Source organism: Gymnogyps californianus, chromosome 5 (assembly GCF_018139145.2).
Source record: "Gymnogyps californianus isolate 813 chromosome 5, ASM1813914v2, whole genome shotgun sequence".
Lineage (NCBI taxonomy): Eukaryota > Metazoa > Chordata > Aves > Accipitriformes > Cathartidae > Gymnogyps > Gymnogyps californianus.
Window position 1 is genome coordinate 55,875,464 of NC_059475.1, and position 16,826 is coordinate 55,892,289.

Here is a 16,826-nt window from a genome sequence, read left to right on the forward strand (position 1 = left end):
TTTTATTGTCAGTGAACTTTGAATCTTTAGAAGTGCTGGACCTTCTAGAGTTCAGAATAGAACTTCAAGCTGAAGTTAATGTTGAACTTGTTTTACATTGAAAAGTAGTACTTTTGACTTAAGTAGAAACTTCTACTTGTAGTACAGAATGTTATTAAGACCAGCTATTAAAGACTTTAAAATCAAAAGCGCACTGGATAGCTTAGAAATTACTTTTCTTTGGATAAGTGCTTCATAGTTAAAAACAGATGCAAAGTTTTAAGCACCTTTGAAAAGTTCTTCATTTTAAGATATCTTCAGCTTCGTTTTATCTGAAATAATTTTAACGTAACTAAAACGGTTTTAGTTTTGGTGCAATAGCACTAGGTGTTTCATAGTCTTGTAGGTGAACTGGTATTGATTTATGATGATTAAAAGCCTCATCTAGTGAAGGGGGCTTGTTGCCTAGCAGACCAGCTGCTGATATGCACTTTATATTCTCATCATACTGACTGATACCTAATCTAAGATTGGAAAGGCAAACTGACTTCTATACTCTATGTAATGTTCTTGCTGTGTGTGGGACAATGTAAAACTCTAGTTTGGTGCTGAATAGGATCTTATAGCTTTTCTACGTGAAGAACATTTGATGACAAATTATTGCAGAAGTAATAGCAAATAAATTGTATAAATTTTGACATAATTTCAAAATTTATACACTTGTTCAGTAGCTTGCTGGATTTTCAGAACTTCCTGTTTTCTGTAATCAGATATGTAGACTTCTCATAGATACTGGTCCTATACAGAGGCAACTAGTTGCATTTGTGCTTTACAGTGCTAGATGGGAAAGGTCTCCTACTTCTTCTGTAATTCAGTGATAATTTTGAGAATATTTAGGTTAAAACTAGGTTATGTTTTCACGACTTGCTCTGAGGTAGTAGAATTTTGTATTCTGGACCTAGAAGTGGTACTTGTCCCCAAATGATTTTTGTTTACATTGACAGTCAACATAGTTTTTATGTGTGTGCTGGTTCTGTATTGATCTTAATGTGTATTTTATCCTCTTGGAAAAGGAGCCATAAGATAGATGAAGCATCTGAAAGTGTTTCTTTTAACGTCTGTGAAGGATGTTAGTATGTATTGTTTAAAGAGATTCTTTGTACTGGGAAGACTACTGTTCTTATTATTAGCAAACTTGATGAAAATGGGTTACAGAATTAATTCTACAGAACAAAGAACAGTTTTCTAATGTCTTATCTATCTCTTTTTTTTTTAAGATTGATATTTTGTTTGCAAGATTAGCACTGCAAACTATTCCTGAGGACTTAGACCTACGAGACGATAGCCTACTTAAAAATTTAGACATTAGATGCATACGAAGTCTTAATGGTATGTATATACAGTTTTGCATATAAACTTCTTGTCTAATCTTTTAATAAGTATCCTAGATTGTTTGATACAGTAGTTTAGTTGTGGACTTGACTGAAAATGTAGCAACTCCATATCTGGAAAATGAAGTCATAGCCAGTTTTATATATCTTTTTGGAGAGAGAAGTTGTTTCTTGTTGGCTAGACTTTTATAAAATTTTTTCTTTTATTTGGGTAGTAAGTGGTGCTGTCTAGAAGTTAATGGGACTTGCAAGACTTATGTGGAGCACTATCTATTTCTATAAATAAAGATGTGTGCATGTTTTTTAATTTGTATGTGTTTTAATATGCATAAACATACATGAAATTGCTTCAGTGATAAATTGGGGATATCAAAATTCTGTCATTTTGAGGTCAGGTCTTAAGGGTTACACAAGCTGGTAAGCTACTAAACTTTTCTATAATACTGCAGCTTAAAAAAATACTTATGTACGGGATGGTAGGGGCCTCAGCCTGTATGCAACTTGGCGGGGAAGAGGAGCATGTGAGATATAACTGACTTCTGTTATGAGCTGAAAACTTGACAATTTAAGATTACCACAGCAACTTGCACTGTTTTGTGAAATTCATATTTGTGCAGTCTCTAGAATTCATACTTGCCTCGTACTTGCTTTGAAAGGAACTCCTAGTCTTCGATAATAGTATTTTCTTGCAGCCAGCGCTCTGCAACTATTTAGTAACACTGAACAACTGTTTATTCTTGATTTAAAAAAAAAAACACAAGCAGTTAATATTGTCCTCTGTAATGTTATTCTTAAGCCTGAAAATATCCCATCAAAGTAATGATACTTGTATGTTTAAAAACTATCCTCTTTAGCCTGTTCTCATAAATTCAAACAAAGCTTTGACCTGTGACTTCCAGGTTTTCTGTAGGGCCATGAAGACTCATGTTTTTTTTTAATTTGTCTGCACGTTCTATGATATACTGCATGTAATCCCATAACAGCAGAACTTAAAACTTCTTTGTTTCTTAAGAGGCTTGTACAGTTCATTAGTAACAGAAAATCAAGTAGCAGTCCAAAACTGTAACTATGCGTGTGTGAATTGTCTTCCTGAGTGCTGCTGTAAAACAGTAAAAAAAGGGGGGGGGGGGGGGGGGAACCCAACCAAACCCACAAACAAATGAAAATATGTTAAGCTTTCTAATTCAAAACAAAAGCAATCAAAATACATAATAAGTTTCCAGCATGCTGATCTAAAAAGTTTGATAGCTTTGAAGGTGAGGGAGGGTAAGCAAGCAAAAAACTGGAGGCAGCAAGCGTAATGGATTCTTTCTTTTGACAGGTTGCCGGGTAACCGATGAAATTCTGCATCTAGTACCAAACATTGACAACTTCAGGTTAACACTGAGAGCTATCAAACTGTGGGCAAAACGTAAGCAGTTTTATTCCAAAATTTGTGAAGTTTTCATTAACTCTTACGGTTACTGATAACTCTCTCCTTTTGTCTCTTTCCCTCTCAATCCACAGGCCACAACATCTATTCCAATATACTAGGTTTCCTTGGCGGTGTTTCCTGGGCTATGCTAGTAGCAAGAACTTGCCAGCTTTATCCAAATGCAATAGCATCAACTCTTGTACATAAATTTTTCTTGGTATTTTCTAAATGGTATGTTGTTTTTTTTTTTTTTAATTTAGATTACACTAAAATAAAATGGTTTGTAGACACTAAATTTTAGTCCTGTTTTTATGGTATCATTTTCAGCTGTTACCAGGTTAAGATGGTAGCTATAAGCATTGTTCTTGCTGCCAGAAAGTTGTTAGCTTGAGTTTTTCAATGTCATCCAACATGTCTTGTTCTTAAAGTATCCAAAACAAAACCACCCAGTTTTTAATTAAAATTTTCGTAAGTATTTGTTGTAACTCAACATTACTCTTCAGATAAAATACTTATATAGTACAAAACAAGAACAGACACCCCAAAATTTAAAGTCTTTTAACATTCGGATACTAGGATAATGGGAAAAGGAGGTATGTCAGTATCTGGTTTAGGCACATAGCTTGAATGCAGTTTAGGAGAACCAGTGGCAAGAGTGTGGTTTTTAATTTTGTCAGTGTGGAGAGCTAGGTGTTTTGGAATTACATATGGTTTCATACTCCTGAGCTAGTTACCTCAGAAAGGAGCATTCCCAGTAAATTTAGAATGAATGGGACAAAAGTGTACTTTGCAGATTACAAATGAATACTGTTTTTCTTGAAAGAGCATGTCTGGATACCTAATTCTTCATGAGACACTGACAGATTTCAAGAATCATTGTACCAAGTTGTTGCTTTACTTCAAGTATAGTATCTTTCCTTAACGTGAAGAAAATTTCCACAGTTTCACTGTCTTGAATCCATAGGCTTTATAGCCTCTTTGAGGTACCTAGTGTTTAGTAATATCTTGCCACACTAAGCTAATAGAGGAGAATTGGTTGCAAGCTCCATTTAATGTGTTCCTTATACTGCTGTCCATTTTATATGTGCATAGCATAGGAGCATTAATGTACAAATACCAAGAGATTAACTGACTTCTCTTTATAGGAAGATAACTTTACTCATGGGAGTAGACGACTTGAAGAACAGAAGTGTTACTTTTTTTTTTTAGTGTTTCATTCAGCATGGTTTCTTTTTGTCTTGATTGGAATTTTTTTTAATACATATGCTTTGTAATGATGCTATAATGTTGTAATCATGCTGGCTGTTTCTTCTGTAGTTTGTCCATGAAACAGCTAGCTTGAAGATGGACCCAACGTCAATCTTCGTAGAGGAACTTCTCTTTGATAGGTATATTTCAAGAAGAATTTAGAGGAGTTTACTTTAGTTACCTAAACCAGTGGTTATAAAGTTCAAAGACTACAGAAAATTCATAATTCATTGTTCTGATGCTGTGGAGAAGCTAATTACAGCTATATTGTAGTTCAGCAATACAGCTTATTTAAACAACCCCAGTTAGACCACCTTAGTCGTGAGGAAATGATGCTTTACCTTGAAAGCAGAGTTAAGAAGGATTGCATTCAAAAGTATTGTTTGTTGAACGTACGTGGTTCTATCCAATAGTCTTATTCAGTGCTACAATCTTTTTGAACAGGGAATGGCCAAATCCAGTGCTATTGAAACAGCCAGAAGAATGCAATCTTAATTTGCCTGTATGGGACCCAAGGGTTAGTGTATTATTTTTTCCCCTATAAGTCACACTGTACAATAAATTCAGTTGCTTAAAGAATCCTAGGTGAACTTCCTTTTGGGTTTATTAAACTTAATATTTTGGTATTATGTCTTCTTTATAAGTAACCTCTAGTTCTCCTGAGTGTGGAACAAAGCTTAATTTTCTAAACTGACCGCTTGAAGCACACTTACTGAACAATGTACTTTTTACTTCCAACTTTTGCAATAGATGATCTTAATAAATATTCAGTGTATATGCCTTAGCAATGCATTTTTGAAAAACTGCTTATCTTAGAATGGTTTGCTTCTGACTTAAAACCTGTTACTTTTGCAAGTATATTAATTCACTTCAGTGCAACAGTTGCAGCTGGATAGGTTCAGTTCCATATAGTTGTAGTAATTTGTCTTTTCATCTCGGACCAAAGAAGATCGTAACTTGAAGTCTTTAAGTTGTTTTAAGTTGTATAATAAATATTATATTATTTATAATATTTGATCTCCATCTTTGTAGCACTTAAAGACATTGGACATTAATGTCCTTCAGGCAGTCAATAAAACAGCTTGCAGCAGATGCACAGCTCACATTCTGAGGTTTCAGTAGGGCATAGTGTGAATGTGTTCAATGCTGTTTTGTTAATTTTAGAATAGTTGGTGTTCAACTAATCTTTTTTTGGTGAATAGTGTAAGCACCAGAGGTTGAGTTATGTGCTCTTTTGTACTTCAAATCTGTTTTTCTGGTTGACAGAAGTCCACGTTTAAATAATGTGAGACAGTTCAAAAAGTATTTTTGAGTCTTACTGTTACTCCTGGGATAAGGGGTTTGAGGTCAGTGTGTGATGGGAACTGTCTGTGTTGTAGTAGCTAAACAAAGTGGAGTAAGTTAATGACAGGGTTTTATCTTTAATTTACCATCTACAAGATTGCTACCCTAATGCTATTTTAAATGTATTTTGTGTGTGTGTGTTTTGTCCCTTCTTTTTGTTTCCCTGTGTGCTGTTTAATAAAAGATACGTTAACACAAGTGATGCTTCTGTCAGGTTGCCTAGAGCCTCTTGTCTTAAGCTGGCTCTTTATTTTCAGTAGTGTTACAGAAATAAAGTATAAAATATTTTTTCACAAAGTCTGAAGACAGTCATTCTTCTGAAGTTGCTTGTGTGGTGATCAGGTATCCTTGTTTTGATGTGATCACAAGCTAATTTCTATTAAAGAGAAATTGTTCTGTTCAGTTGGTATTACTGGACTTAGAAATGCCTGCAACTTGATCTTGATGTGCTGACAGGTTACAGCCCTCCCACATCACTGTGGTTCAGAATCATGTCCTTTGTGAAAGCATTATCCTTGTTTTCTAAACTTTCTCTGAACTGTTGGCAAATTTACTTGGTCTGCAAACTAAGGTCTCTTAGAACTTAAGACTTGGTTCTAGTAAAGGGAGAAATCCAAATTTGTTAACTCATGTGTATGCTTGAAGAAAACTGATTGGCTGTTGTTATATATAGGTAAACCCCAGTGATAGGTACCATCTTATGCCTATAATTACACCAGCATACCCACAGCAGAACTCTACCTACAATGTGTCCGTTTCCACACGGATGGTCATGGTTGAGGAATTTAAACAAGGTAAGTATTATCTTATGCTCTCTATATAAATGTTTTCAAATGGATTTAAAATAGTTCCATTGTGGGTATGCTTTGTGAGGGGGGAGGCGGGAGGATGTTAAATAGCTGCTTGATGTGAGACCCTCTTCTGAGGGAGGTAGAACTTGGCCTGTTACGCTTATGTGGCTTAAAGTTCCAAATTCAGTAGAAACTTCTCCAGATCTGTCCTTCACTCTTGGAAACTGAGGGTAATTAATTAGAATGCCTTGTGCTCTGAAAATGAGAATTAACGATACAATATCTTCTTTTTGTTTGTTTATTTTAGTGGCTTTAGGTTGTGTCATGCCACATGGAAGATTAGTAATCCCGCTTGATGGCTGTTTCTAGGCCTAATATAAAACTATATACCTGCTCAGAGATGAGTCCTCTAGATTTATCCTATTAATCTACTTGGATAATTATAGTAGATAAGAGAAGATGTTATTAAAGCAAGGAGTAGACTTGATGCAGAGAGCAACTACCAGTAGCACTCTCAGGCAGAGCAGTAGCTTATTGTCTCACTGTTTCTTTGCCTTGTTGTACAATGCCTTGCACAAGAGAGAATTCAAGTACTGTAAGGAAAGAGATCTCTCTCTTCTTTGGACTGAGTAGTTACTGCGGCATAAACACAAGATTAAATTGAGCTGTGTTACACTGCAAAGCAAGGATAGGTGTCATCAGTCTGATCAATTAACGTACATTTCTAAATGTATTTTATTGAGGTTCTTTTTAATAATACTATTTGTATAACTAATGACCACTTAAGGTATGACTGGAATATAAAGCTTGTTGATAAATTCCTTTGAATTTGAAGGGGGTAAATAATTCATAGTAACCTTTGCTAAGTTAATAAGCTGTTTTTACTCTGGGTACTAAACTGTGTTTTTAAAAAAAAAAGTTTAAATGTTTTTTTATAATTTAGGTCTTGCTATCACAGATGAAATTTTGCTGAGTAAGGCAGAGTGGTCCAAACTTTTTGAAGCTCCAAACTTCTTTCAGAAGTACAAGTATGTATTTTATGGCATGGCAGAATATTTTAAGTTTTATCAGTTAAAATATCTAATGATGCTCTGTAGCACAGGATCTTAAATATACATACATTAGACTTCCAAAGAGTGTTTTGTTAGGATTTTTCTATACAGAGGGGGAGTGAATCCACTGTTGTCCTTTCTCTTAGAAAATGAACAATTTCCTCAGATACTTTTTTTTTTTGTCTTTAGCATGTATTTCAGAAACCTGTTAGTCCCTGACCAGATATTTAGAAAGTCACCAGTTAACTATTGGTATACTACCAATAAAATTGAAGACATATCAGCTGGTTTGACTAACAGAAATGTTCTTTAGTGGTGTCAGTAAGCATTCTAAAAATGGGTCTTGCCTCCCAGGAAACAAGATATTAAAAGAACTAATTCTGAAGGTCAATATTTAAGGTGAATACGTACTTGAAACTGTGTGTTTTCTTCTGTCAATATAGTCAACAGTTCACTCTGATAATAAAAGATATTTTTGCAATTGTGTTGACTAACTGCCAGATGTATTAGTTATTACTAGATTTTTTTTCATTAAAGCTTAAGGCTTTTGGCTCTTTATTAATACTCTTTCACACCTAGCTTTTCTAATTTTGTAATGTCTCTAGGGGAAATACTGAAGTTCACACTTCACATTTTTAGGGTTTCTAGTAATATGCTTGTGGGGCAGAAGCTTGTTAAATGTATATGGACTTGCTGAAAGTTGTATTTTTATAATAAATATGGATTATTAAAATATGGACTACATCTTCTTTGCCCTCAGTTGAAACTGGAGACCCATTTTTCTTGAATCAAGATCAAATATATTTTACACTTGTTTCTGTGTTGGGTGGTTGGTCGGTTATGTACTAATCTAAACAAGATTGAAATATACAGTTCCCCCATTAAAAGAGACTGATGACCTTCATAATGTGTCTGTGTTTTGTTTCTATACCTTTTGCATGATAAAAGCTTTAAAACATTTGGATGGCTTTTATGTTGTATCTTGGAGATTAAGTTTGAAAACACTTAAAAGAGCACTGTAAAGTTATATTATTTTTTTTAAGTTAAAAATGGGCTGCAGACAAATCAGTTTCTGCTCAAGAGGTTGCTAGTAAGTTCCCTAATACATTTTCTTTGTTTCTTTCAAAACTAGGAAAAAATAGGAAACATTAAATGTAACTTGAAATAATCTCCATTTTAATACAGTTTTTTGTGTACCAGCTTTAGCCATGTTATCAGTTTTAGCAATGAAAGCTTCTCTTGCCAGTGTTAAATATCCAGGTTTTGTATGTTTTGCACAAAATGTGTTTGCTTAAATTTTTAACTGTGGAATGGTATTATGGAGCCTGCTTTAATTTACCCAAGATTTTCTCTGTTTTACTTTAGTTAATTTAAAGATTTGGTTAGTAACCTTTATGAAATAAAATCATTATATGCCGTCATCAGTATACAATAAATATGGCTCTGTTAGTCACATCTCCATCTGAAAGCTAGGTGTTTCAGACTTTTTTTTTTTCCCTCTTCACACTCCCCTCCTGTTTAAATTGTAGATGCCTTGACTTGTTCCTGCTGAAATTCAAAGCAGTGTGTAGTGCTCTGCCAGATAAGAGAAGATCTGATCCTTGCTCTGAGACATACTTTAAAAAACATTTCTTTTCTTTTCTTTGAAAGCATAGCTTTAATAATCTGTATCACCCTCAATGGCAATTAGTTGCTAAACATCTATGTTGATCATAACACTTTTGACTTGTTAGTGTGTTTAAAATAAACTTTAGTGATATGTGATTAAGGAAATCTGGAGGCTACTGCATACCTGCATGGCAGGAGCAGAATAGAAATTGGGGAAATGGGGAAATCTGTTTTTATTTATTTTTCTTATTTTTAAGATGTCAACAATTACTTGGAGTTTAGGGAGTTACAACATGTTATCTGCCCTTCACGTAGGTTTAAATTTTTCAGATGGGGGGGGAAACAACAACAAAGAACAAACACTTGCTGGATATGGTGTTTTACAGGGAAATGACAAGAATAATTTGAAATGGATATAATATGAGTATCAAGTGTTATGTGAGAATGAAATTATTAGAGCTTAAAACCAAGAGGGAAGTATGGTGATGAGAGAAATAACACTCATTTAATGAGCTCTAGCATATTGTTTTTCTGTTATAAAGACAGATATCCTGCTAAATAAGTAGAATATAAACATACCTTTTAAAAAAGTACTTTGAACCCTTGCCTTCATAGGACTTTATCTAAAGCACTGGATAACTTAAAGTGTAAATCCTGGACAGCTTAATAAAGAAAAATTGAAATGAACATGTTCAGGTGTTCTCAGTTTTTTCAGAAAGTAGTATGACTCTTAAAAATACTTTGGTTTTTTGTAGGTACAGGTGTTAATGGTATAAGACATTTCCATAATATCTGCATTAGGTTATTTTATGAAAACATAATGCTGATAGGGATACAGTGGGAGAGAAACAGCACCAGTTTCTAAAAAAAACTAAACCAACCAACCAAACAAAAAAAACAAACAAAAAGGATCAAACCCATATACTTCAAAATAATACCCTGCATCTAAAAATCACCATTGAGAGGTAGAAGCTTAACTTCAGAATTTTTTTCTTTATCATGAATTAATGGATACTTTGAATTAGATGTGTTCTTGGTGATAAAATTATGAATGAAGAACTGATAACAAATCTTGTCTTCATAAAATTTAGCAGTGAGACCTTGGACTCTAAAACTAAGTATGTCTTCATTTTTAACAGCTTGTGCTATTTAAATTTTACTGAAAATGGCAATAGCAGATTTCCAGTGATGAGTTCCTTTTCAGCACTGTTTAACAGTTTGGGGGGGGGAGGGGGGGCGGGGAAGAGAAATTGCATCTTTTCCTTTTCTTTCTTTTGCAGCTAGCACTACCTGAGCAAAAATAGCTAATCATTATACTTATTTTCATAAATAAGGCTTAGGGATTTTTTTTCTAGGTGCTCACCAGCTAGTTGAGGCTTTTAAACATAGCCAAATTCAAATTTTTTTTTTGAAATTGTTCTTCAGAAGTTTGTTTTGAAGAACTACTTTTATTAAGTAACTGGAAAATGAGTTTCTTCAAATACTTGCAGATTTGAGATTTGTCTCTCTCAGTTCATTCATGATTAAAAACAACAAAAAGCTTAAGTTGTCTTGCCTACTAAATGAAACATTCTGCAAGTGTGTCTGGTATGTATGATGTAGGAATCTTATGGATGATAGTTGCATATCTAGTGCTCCTTACAAGAAATTGAATGTAGAAATTAGTAACTTCTCATATAGAATTTGAGTAAAGGACCCTTATTCTCTTTTTTCTTTTTTTTTTTTTTGTTGGAATATAAATGATTGATTCATGGTATCCTACAAGTAACTAAAATGAGGATTTCAATAACATAACAAAAACTCTTCAACATTTTTGTATGAAGCAGTTAATACTGCCAAAATGCAAAAAATACATAGATAAAATGCCCTAGCCACCTGAAGATAAGTACAGAAACATGTAGCTACTGATTTGATCTGTTGATTTGGGTTTACTGTTATGATTTGAAGGCCTATAGCATCAGAGGACTCTTTGCACCATAGTTTTTCACCATCATTGACCTTGCATTTCTTTCTGAGGCATATGTACTAGGGTCTAATCCCTCATGTTACTACTGTTCTTTAAATCCTGCTCTGAAGGTACCTAAATATACCGAATCAGTATAGAGTAATGCCAAGTTGGATGACTTAGGATGTTAAAATAGACTTTCCAGCTAAACTTCTGAAAACCTGACTGTAGACATGTAAGATTCCTTCACCTCCCTCATTATGAACTCAAGTTAAAAGTAATCATGTCCCATTCCACTGTCTTGGGCTTCTTTGTTTAAAATACCATTCTTGCGTTGTATACTGTTTCTTTGAAATTTACTTACAGTGGGTATACACTGATTATCCTGGAATATAATTGAGAGCTTAAGAATTATCATCAGAGGAAACATTCCTTGTGAAGTTTCAGATAAGTGTCTTCAGACAATTCTAAAATACAGATACGAAATTTTTTTTTAAACCACATTTGATAGTGTTATTTTTGACTTTGAACGAATGCATACGTGCTAACCACTCTTCTAACTATTCAGAAATAATGTTGCGACTAAGACAACTGACATATGTATAGATGGTTGTGAACAATTGTTTTTACTTGCAAGGAATCTCTAGTAGTCAAATCTCTGATCTCATTAGGTATTGAAATACCTGTACTGTTTTTCAAGTAGTGCTATGTTCCTAGCCTTTTATTAAGGTTAAAGTGTAGTTGCAAATGTCCCCAAAATCTGAAAAGTTTTGAGAAGTCCATTAGTCACACTCTTGGGGGACATAGCCCCTTTGTCTACTTAACAATGCTTAATTTTGTTATAGGGTATATACTTAAGCTAACAATCTGTAGTTTGCAATGTAGAACTTACTGCAAAGTTTTAATATTAAGGTTTGAATGTCTAGTTTTAGAAGTATAAATAGAATAGCATATTGTCTTTATCTCCAAAGGCATTATATTGTACTTCTAGCAAGTGCACCGACAGAAAAACAGCGACTAGAATGGTGAGTATAATGCTTGCTATTTAAAAGAAAAACAAAAAACACCAACCAACAAAACCAACCAAACAAAAACCTGTCAGCCTTGGATGCAAGGGAATATCTAGTGTATCTAGTATCTTTTTAATGAAACAAAGTGGAGCTTCAGTGTTTCAAAATTAAATGGATGAAGATGGTACACTTCTGAAAAACAGTAAAAATGAAGAACCAGGGAGTGAAGGCTGTTGCTTGAATTTTGCTTCTTTACAGCACTGTCCGGTTCACTTTACAAATCTTATTTTCTTAAGCCTTGTGCACTTTTCTTAATAAGCAGTGTGAGAAGGTATGTTTTCAATCTCATGAGATACTGTTTCTCAAAACAAAAATGCCTCTTGTTTCTGCTTTTATTAGAGAAGTTTTAAGACTGTCAGGTATTGGGAATTTCTTCAACTTTAAAATTCATCATCTGAAGCCAAAAGAATATTGAAGAAGGAGTTGGAATATGTAGGAGTTTCTTGTTGACTACCTTTTACTTGATGTGTAATGACTTGCTATTTAATTCCATTTGTAAAATCAGGCCATAATGAGAGCTTCAGGGCACCCTTAAGCTTCCCTTGCATTAGTTTTTGTAACGCATTCACTTGGTTTATTGATCTGAATTAATCTGTCATGTATAGTGCACTTGTTCATTTGTAGTCTCAAATATTAGTATAAGGAGAATGTTGAGGATTTTTATCCTGATATATGATGTTAGATACTTCTATTATTTCATATTATTGAGAACTTGCTAATAAATGACATTTATGCAGGGTGGGCTTGGTGGAATCAAAAATCCGTATTCTAGTTGGAAACCTGGAGAAGAATGAATTCATTACACTGGCTCATGTGAATCCACAGTCATTCCCAGCACCCAAGGAGAATCCTGACAAGTAAGCAAAACTGTTTTTTCATGTAATGGTGAGGAACTAGCTTAGCTAAAATACCAATTCATTAATAAATAAACTAGCATTTTTATAGAATCTTAAATGGATTAATTTTTAATGACAGCATCTGAAGGCAAACAGTTTTAAGCTCTTCTCAAGTACTATTTGTAAGATTAGATACTCTTTATTCTATCTAAGAATGTTTCTAAGCCAGAAAATAACTTCAAGGAAAGAATGTATTTTTGCTAATAACTGTATTAATTGCATAATTTCTTGCCAGTAATCTGTGTTAGCTACTGCTACTTAGCTGCTGTTGTTTGAGCATCTAGCATCAGTTGGTAAGGTAGTTTTAACTATGAGGCAGCACTGAGAATCGGGTAGAACACCAGGCACAGTAGAACTGAAATCTTGAGTAACTCAAGTACATCTAATGTTATTAAATTTAGCAGTTGAGATGCATATAATTTAATCTTGGTAATGGCTGTGAATTCCTCAGGATGTGGAAACAGTGGAGAGAATATCAAGCACTTCAGATTGTTTAGGATTATATTTGTTTTTCAACTCCTTCTGCTCTCTGCCACCCCCTCCTCCCCCACTCAAAACAATGATTGCAGGTGTGTGGGCTAAAAACTCTTTTAAGACTTAATTACAACACTAGAAATAAAACAAATTTGTATCATATTTTTGTGTGAAGTGTGAGAATGGGGAAGAAATTTTTATCTTCACTGGGAATATGTGAAAAGCCTTGTTTACCTTCCACACAGTCTTTTCCAGACATCAACTGCTTCAAGTGACAGTATGGTACTACTTTTTTTTTAAAGTTATATATGTAAATTACATGCATGTTCCAAGTGAAATTGGACAAAAGCAGGCAGTACCTCTTCAGCACCATTTTAGTGGGTAAATACAGCTACAACTACCTACATAATCACAAGCTCCGATTAGCTCTTATTTCAGAGGACTTGCTACGGGCAGTGCTTTTAGGAGAGGTCATTTTTCCTATGTAAACAGTGTATGTTCTTTCACCTGCCTGCCTAAATTTGTTCATTGATTGGAAAACAGTGTTCTTCTGAAATAGTCTTACAGGGAAAGGACATTTGAATTAAAACATTAAATGTCTTGAGCTGCTATAGAAGTGTTACACAATATTCTGTAATAGAATATAGTAGTTCATCTTCCATGTATATTATGTGAAGGTGAGCTGTCAAAGGGAGGCTCTTCTTACCTGAAAACTGCACTTCGTGGTCAGTTATAGCTAAGAAATTTGAGACTTGAAGACAAGTTTAGGTGGCAAAATGGAAGTTGTTTAGTTAGGGAATAGATTCTAACTACTTTCAGGGTCAGGTGCTGAAAATGTCATCTTTCAAATCTATTTCCTTTACGGTTGTGATAGCTAGTTGTAACTCCTAAAAATGAGAGAATCTGTACAGAAGCACAGCTGAATGAAGTAATCTACTGATAATCTTAATTCATTAAGTTTGCTGGAGATAAATGTGTCAGTGTTTCATGACTTTTTTGGTATTGAGAATGAAAAGGCAATGTTGTTAAGTCAGCTTTGTTTTTGTCTTTCTATGGCTAGCTCCCCATTGCTAGTGGAGCTAAAATGTACAACTTGTCTATTGCAGCAGATAACTTATTAGATTATACAGTTCTTCTGTCAGTATTATATGACTGTTCTATATAAAATTTTCCAGGGAAGAATACCGTACAATGTGGGTGATTGGGTTGGTGTTTAAGAAAACTGAAAATTCTGAAAATTTAAGTGTTGATCTTACCTACGACATTCAGTCTTTTACAGATACAGGTGAGTTTTGCTTTCTAGATAATCTGGTATTAATAAACTTGTTGAAGTTATTGTCTTTGTTCATAATGTAGTCTGTTTCAGTAGTAGAATTGTATCTAGACATAGAGTAGAAGGATTCAGCTAAGGAGTTAGGGTGTTATTTAATGAAATACAGTCTTAATGAGTTTTAATGCCTCTAGACACTTCAGACTAATCGTTTTCAGTTCGTTTTCATTAAAACCGGTTAAAATGATGCACACAAATCTTTCAGATCTCACTAAAAATGGTACATTATGTTGTGATCTTTATTAAACAGTCAAATTGGTTATCATATGCAAACTACCTAGCCTAACCTCATTTTGACAATATGTGTATAGTTTAAATATTTTTATTGCTTGCTGAAACGGAATTCATCAGTGGATTAAATCTGAGTATCTAGTAGACTCTAGAACAAAATGCCTTTTGTTCCATGGTGTTTCATACTAGCTAGTTGGTTCAGTAACTTTTACTTTCACGTCCAACACTCAGTGCAAGAAACCTTTTTGACTTTTTCCAATGTTTACCTTTTGATTCATGAAGGAAGGTGGAATATTCCTTTTGATTATAAGTGGTGAAGGTGAAACTATAGACGCATCATCCTAATTTTTGAGAGTTTAGAAAAGGCGTAATAGCTTGGCTGCTGCTTTGAAGGCATGAAGGACTCTATGAATTACAGTTTCTCAGGTCTTTTATTGTTTATAAACAGATATTTCAGTAGTGTACTTGTCAGATTTTTCGTACAAAAATACTAAAACTTGCACTTATGATTTTGAATCTGATTTACTTGCACTACATTCAAATCTGAAATTTGTCTAAATATATGCAATTTTAAATGAAGTAGCATTTCATCAAAATCGTTGTTGACTGTGATGCATAGTTTTCTGTTCAGTTTGTAAATACACTTCCAAAGGTAACCAGCTAGCAAACAATTTCTGTTTGTGTGTTGTGGGTTTCTTTGTCATTTCAAATAAATGTGAGTCCATCTTCATTGTTTTTAATCCATTCCGAAACCACCTGTTTGCCCTGTCTTTTGGAATAGATCCCAAGATTTTATCAAAACTACGGAAGCATTTTCAAGAATGAAATTAGGGAATAGCTTGCTTTTTAGTGGGAGCAGGGGGAGGAAGAGAGCCATGAAGAGTGTGCTAGGTTTTCATTGTACTGAAACTTTGGTAAGATATAATGTCAGGAATATGGAATGCTTTAACCATGTCTGGCTTTCCTGAGCGTGCCCCTACCTTAACTGTAACTTGTATAATCTTTACACAGAGGCTTTATGAGCTTCTTCAATACCAAGAATTAGTGTAGTAGGTTCTTTAATACGCAGTATTCATTGAGGTCTTTGTGTGTCTGTCTCTTAACTTTTTAGTTACACATTCATAGCCTATTCAATGAGATTCCTTAACATTTGTGGAATAGACAGTGAATAAGGGAGATACCTCTTAAGGTTTTGTATTTAAGATCTACAGAACAATTTTTGTATTCATATGTCTGCCACAGCTTTGTTCAACATTGCATAGAAAGTTGGTGTGAAAGAACAACAAATTTTTCATTTTTACCTGGCTTACTTGAACCCAAGATGTTGGGTTGCAGTGTAGTTCCTTTACTAGCACTAACCGTGTTGACTCACCAGAAATAAATAAATGTTCTGATGTGAAGAGAAATAGCCCATTATAGTAGACATAATTAAAAAAAACCCAAACACCAAAGCAAACAAACCAAAAAACCCCAAAACGCAGCAGAAAAAAACAAACATAAATCACTTTTGTATAAAAACATAGTGGTATCTGAGTTGCAAACAAACCAAAAAACCCCAAAATGCAGCAGAAAAAAACAAACATAAATCACTTTTGTATAAAAACATAGTGGTATCTGAGTTGCCAGAATGATTTGTAATATATTAGCTGGCACACAAGCATTCAGCTCCTGAATTAGAACCAAATTGTTGTAGGAGCTGCATAAATAAAAGCTGAATCAACTGTGAAGAAAATAGTTACCTCATAAGAGTTACAATATTTACATAAAATCTTATTTCTGTTTTTAGTCCCTTTGAGATGAAATGACGAATTCACTTCAGAGCTGTTACTGTTAAAACTTCTTAACAATATAGTTTAGAGAACTGTGTGCTTGCAAGATACTTTTCTTGGAAAACAGGTCACCTGTTTCCAAAGTAATGTTTTAGTGTTTGTACTATCAGTGCTGGCATAGTGGGCAGTTCACTTTCTTCCTCCAGAACAAGGAAACACTGTGCTTGTTCTTGAGGGTAATAAATGTTCTGAAATGCAAATTGTTTCTGCCTGGGCAAGTAAGT

At 34.1% G+C, this 16,826-nt stretch overlaps 1 protein-coding gene across 6 annotated transcripts in view; it reads left to right on the forward strand.

The window, feature by feature from the left end:
- Positions 1-16,826, forward strand: part of PAPOLA (poly(A) polymerase alpha) — a 69,858-nt gene that overhangs the window by 17,785 nt on the left and 35,247 nt on the right. For 4 of the 6 annotated variants that reach the window (XM_050898484.1, XM_050898485.1, XM_050898486.1 and 1 more), the window contains exons 7-15: positions 1,257-1,368; positions 2,692-2,781; positions 2,877-3,015; positions 4,477-4,549; positions 6,050-6,170; positions 7,111-7,195; positions 11,744-11,797; positions 12,580-12,699; positions 14,388-14,497. In XM_050898484.1, the coding sequence (XP_050754441.1) occupies positions 1,257-1,368; positions 2,692-2,781; positions 2,877-3,015; positions 4,477-4,549; positions 6,050-6,170; positions 7,111-7,195; positions 11,744-11,797; positions 12,580-12,699; positions 14,388-14,497 (904 nt within the window). Of the gene's footprint in view, positions 1-1,256; positions 1,369-2,691; positions 2,782-2,876; positions 3,016-4,476; positions 4,550-6,049; positions 6,171-7,110; positions 7,401-7,573; positions 8,115-11,743; positions 11,798-12,579; positions 12,700-14,387; positions 14,498-16,826 lie in introns of those variants that run through there. The other 2 variants (XM_050898488.1, XR_007766583.1) reach the window with 2 other exon arrangements.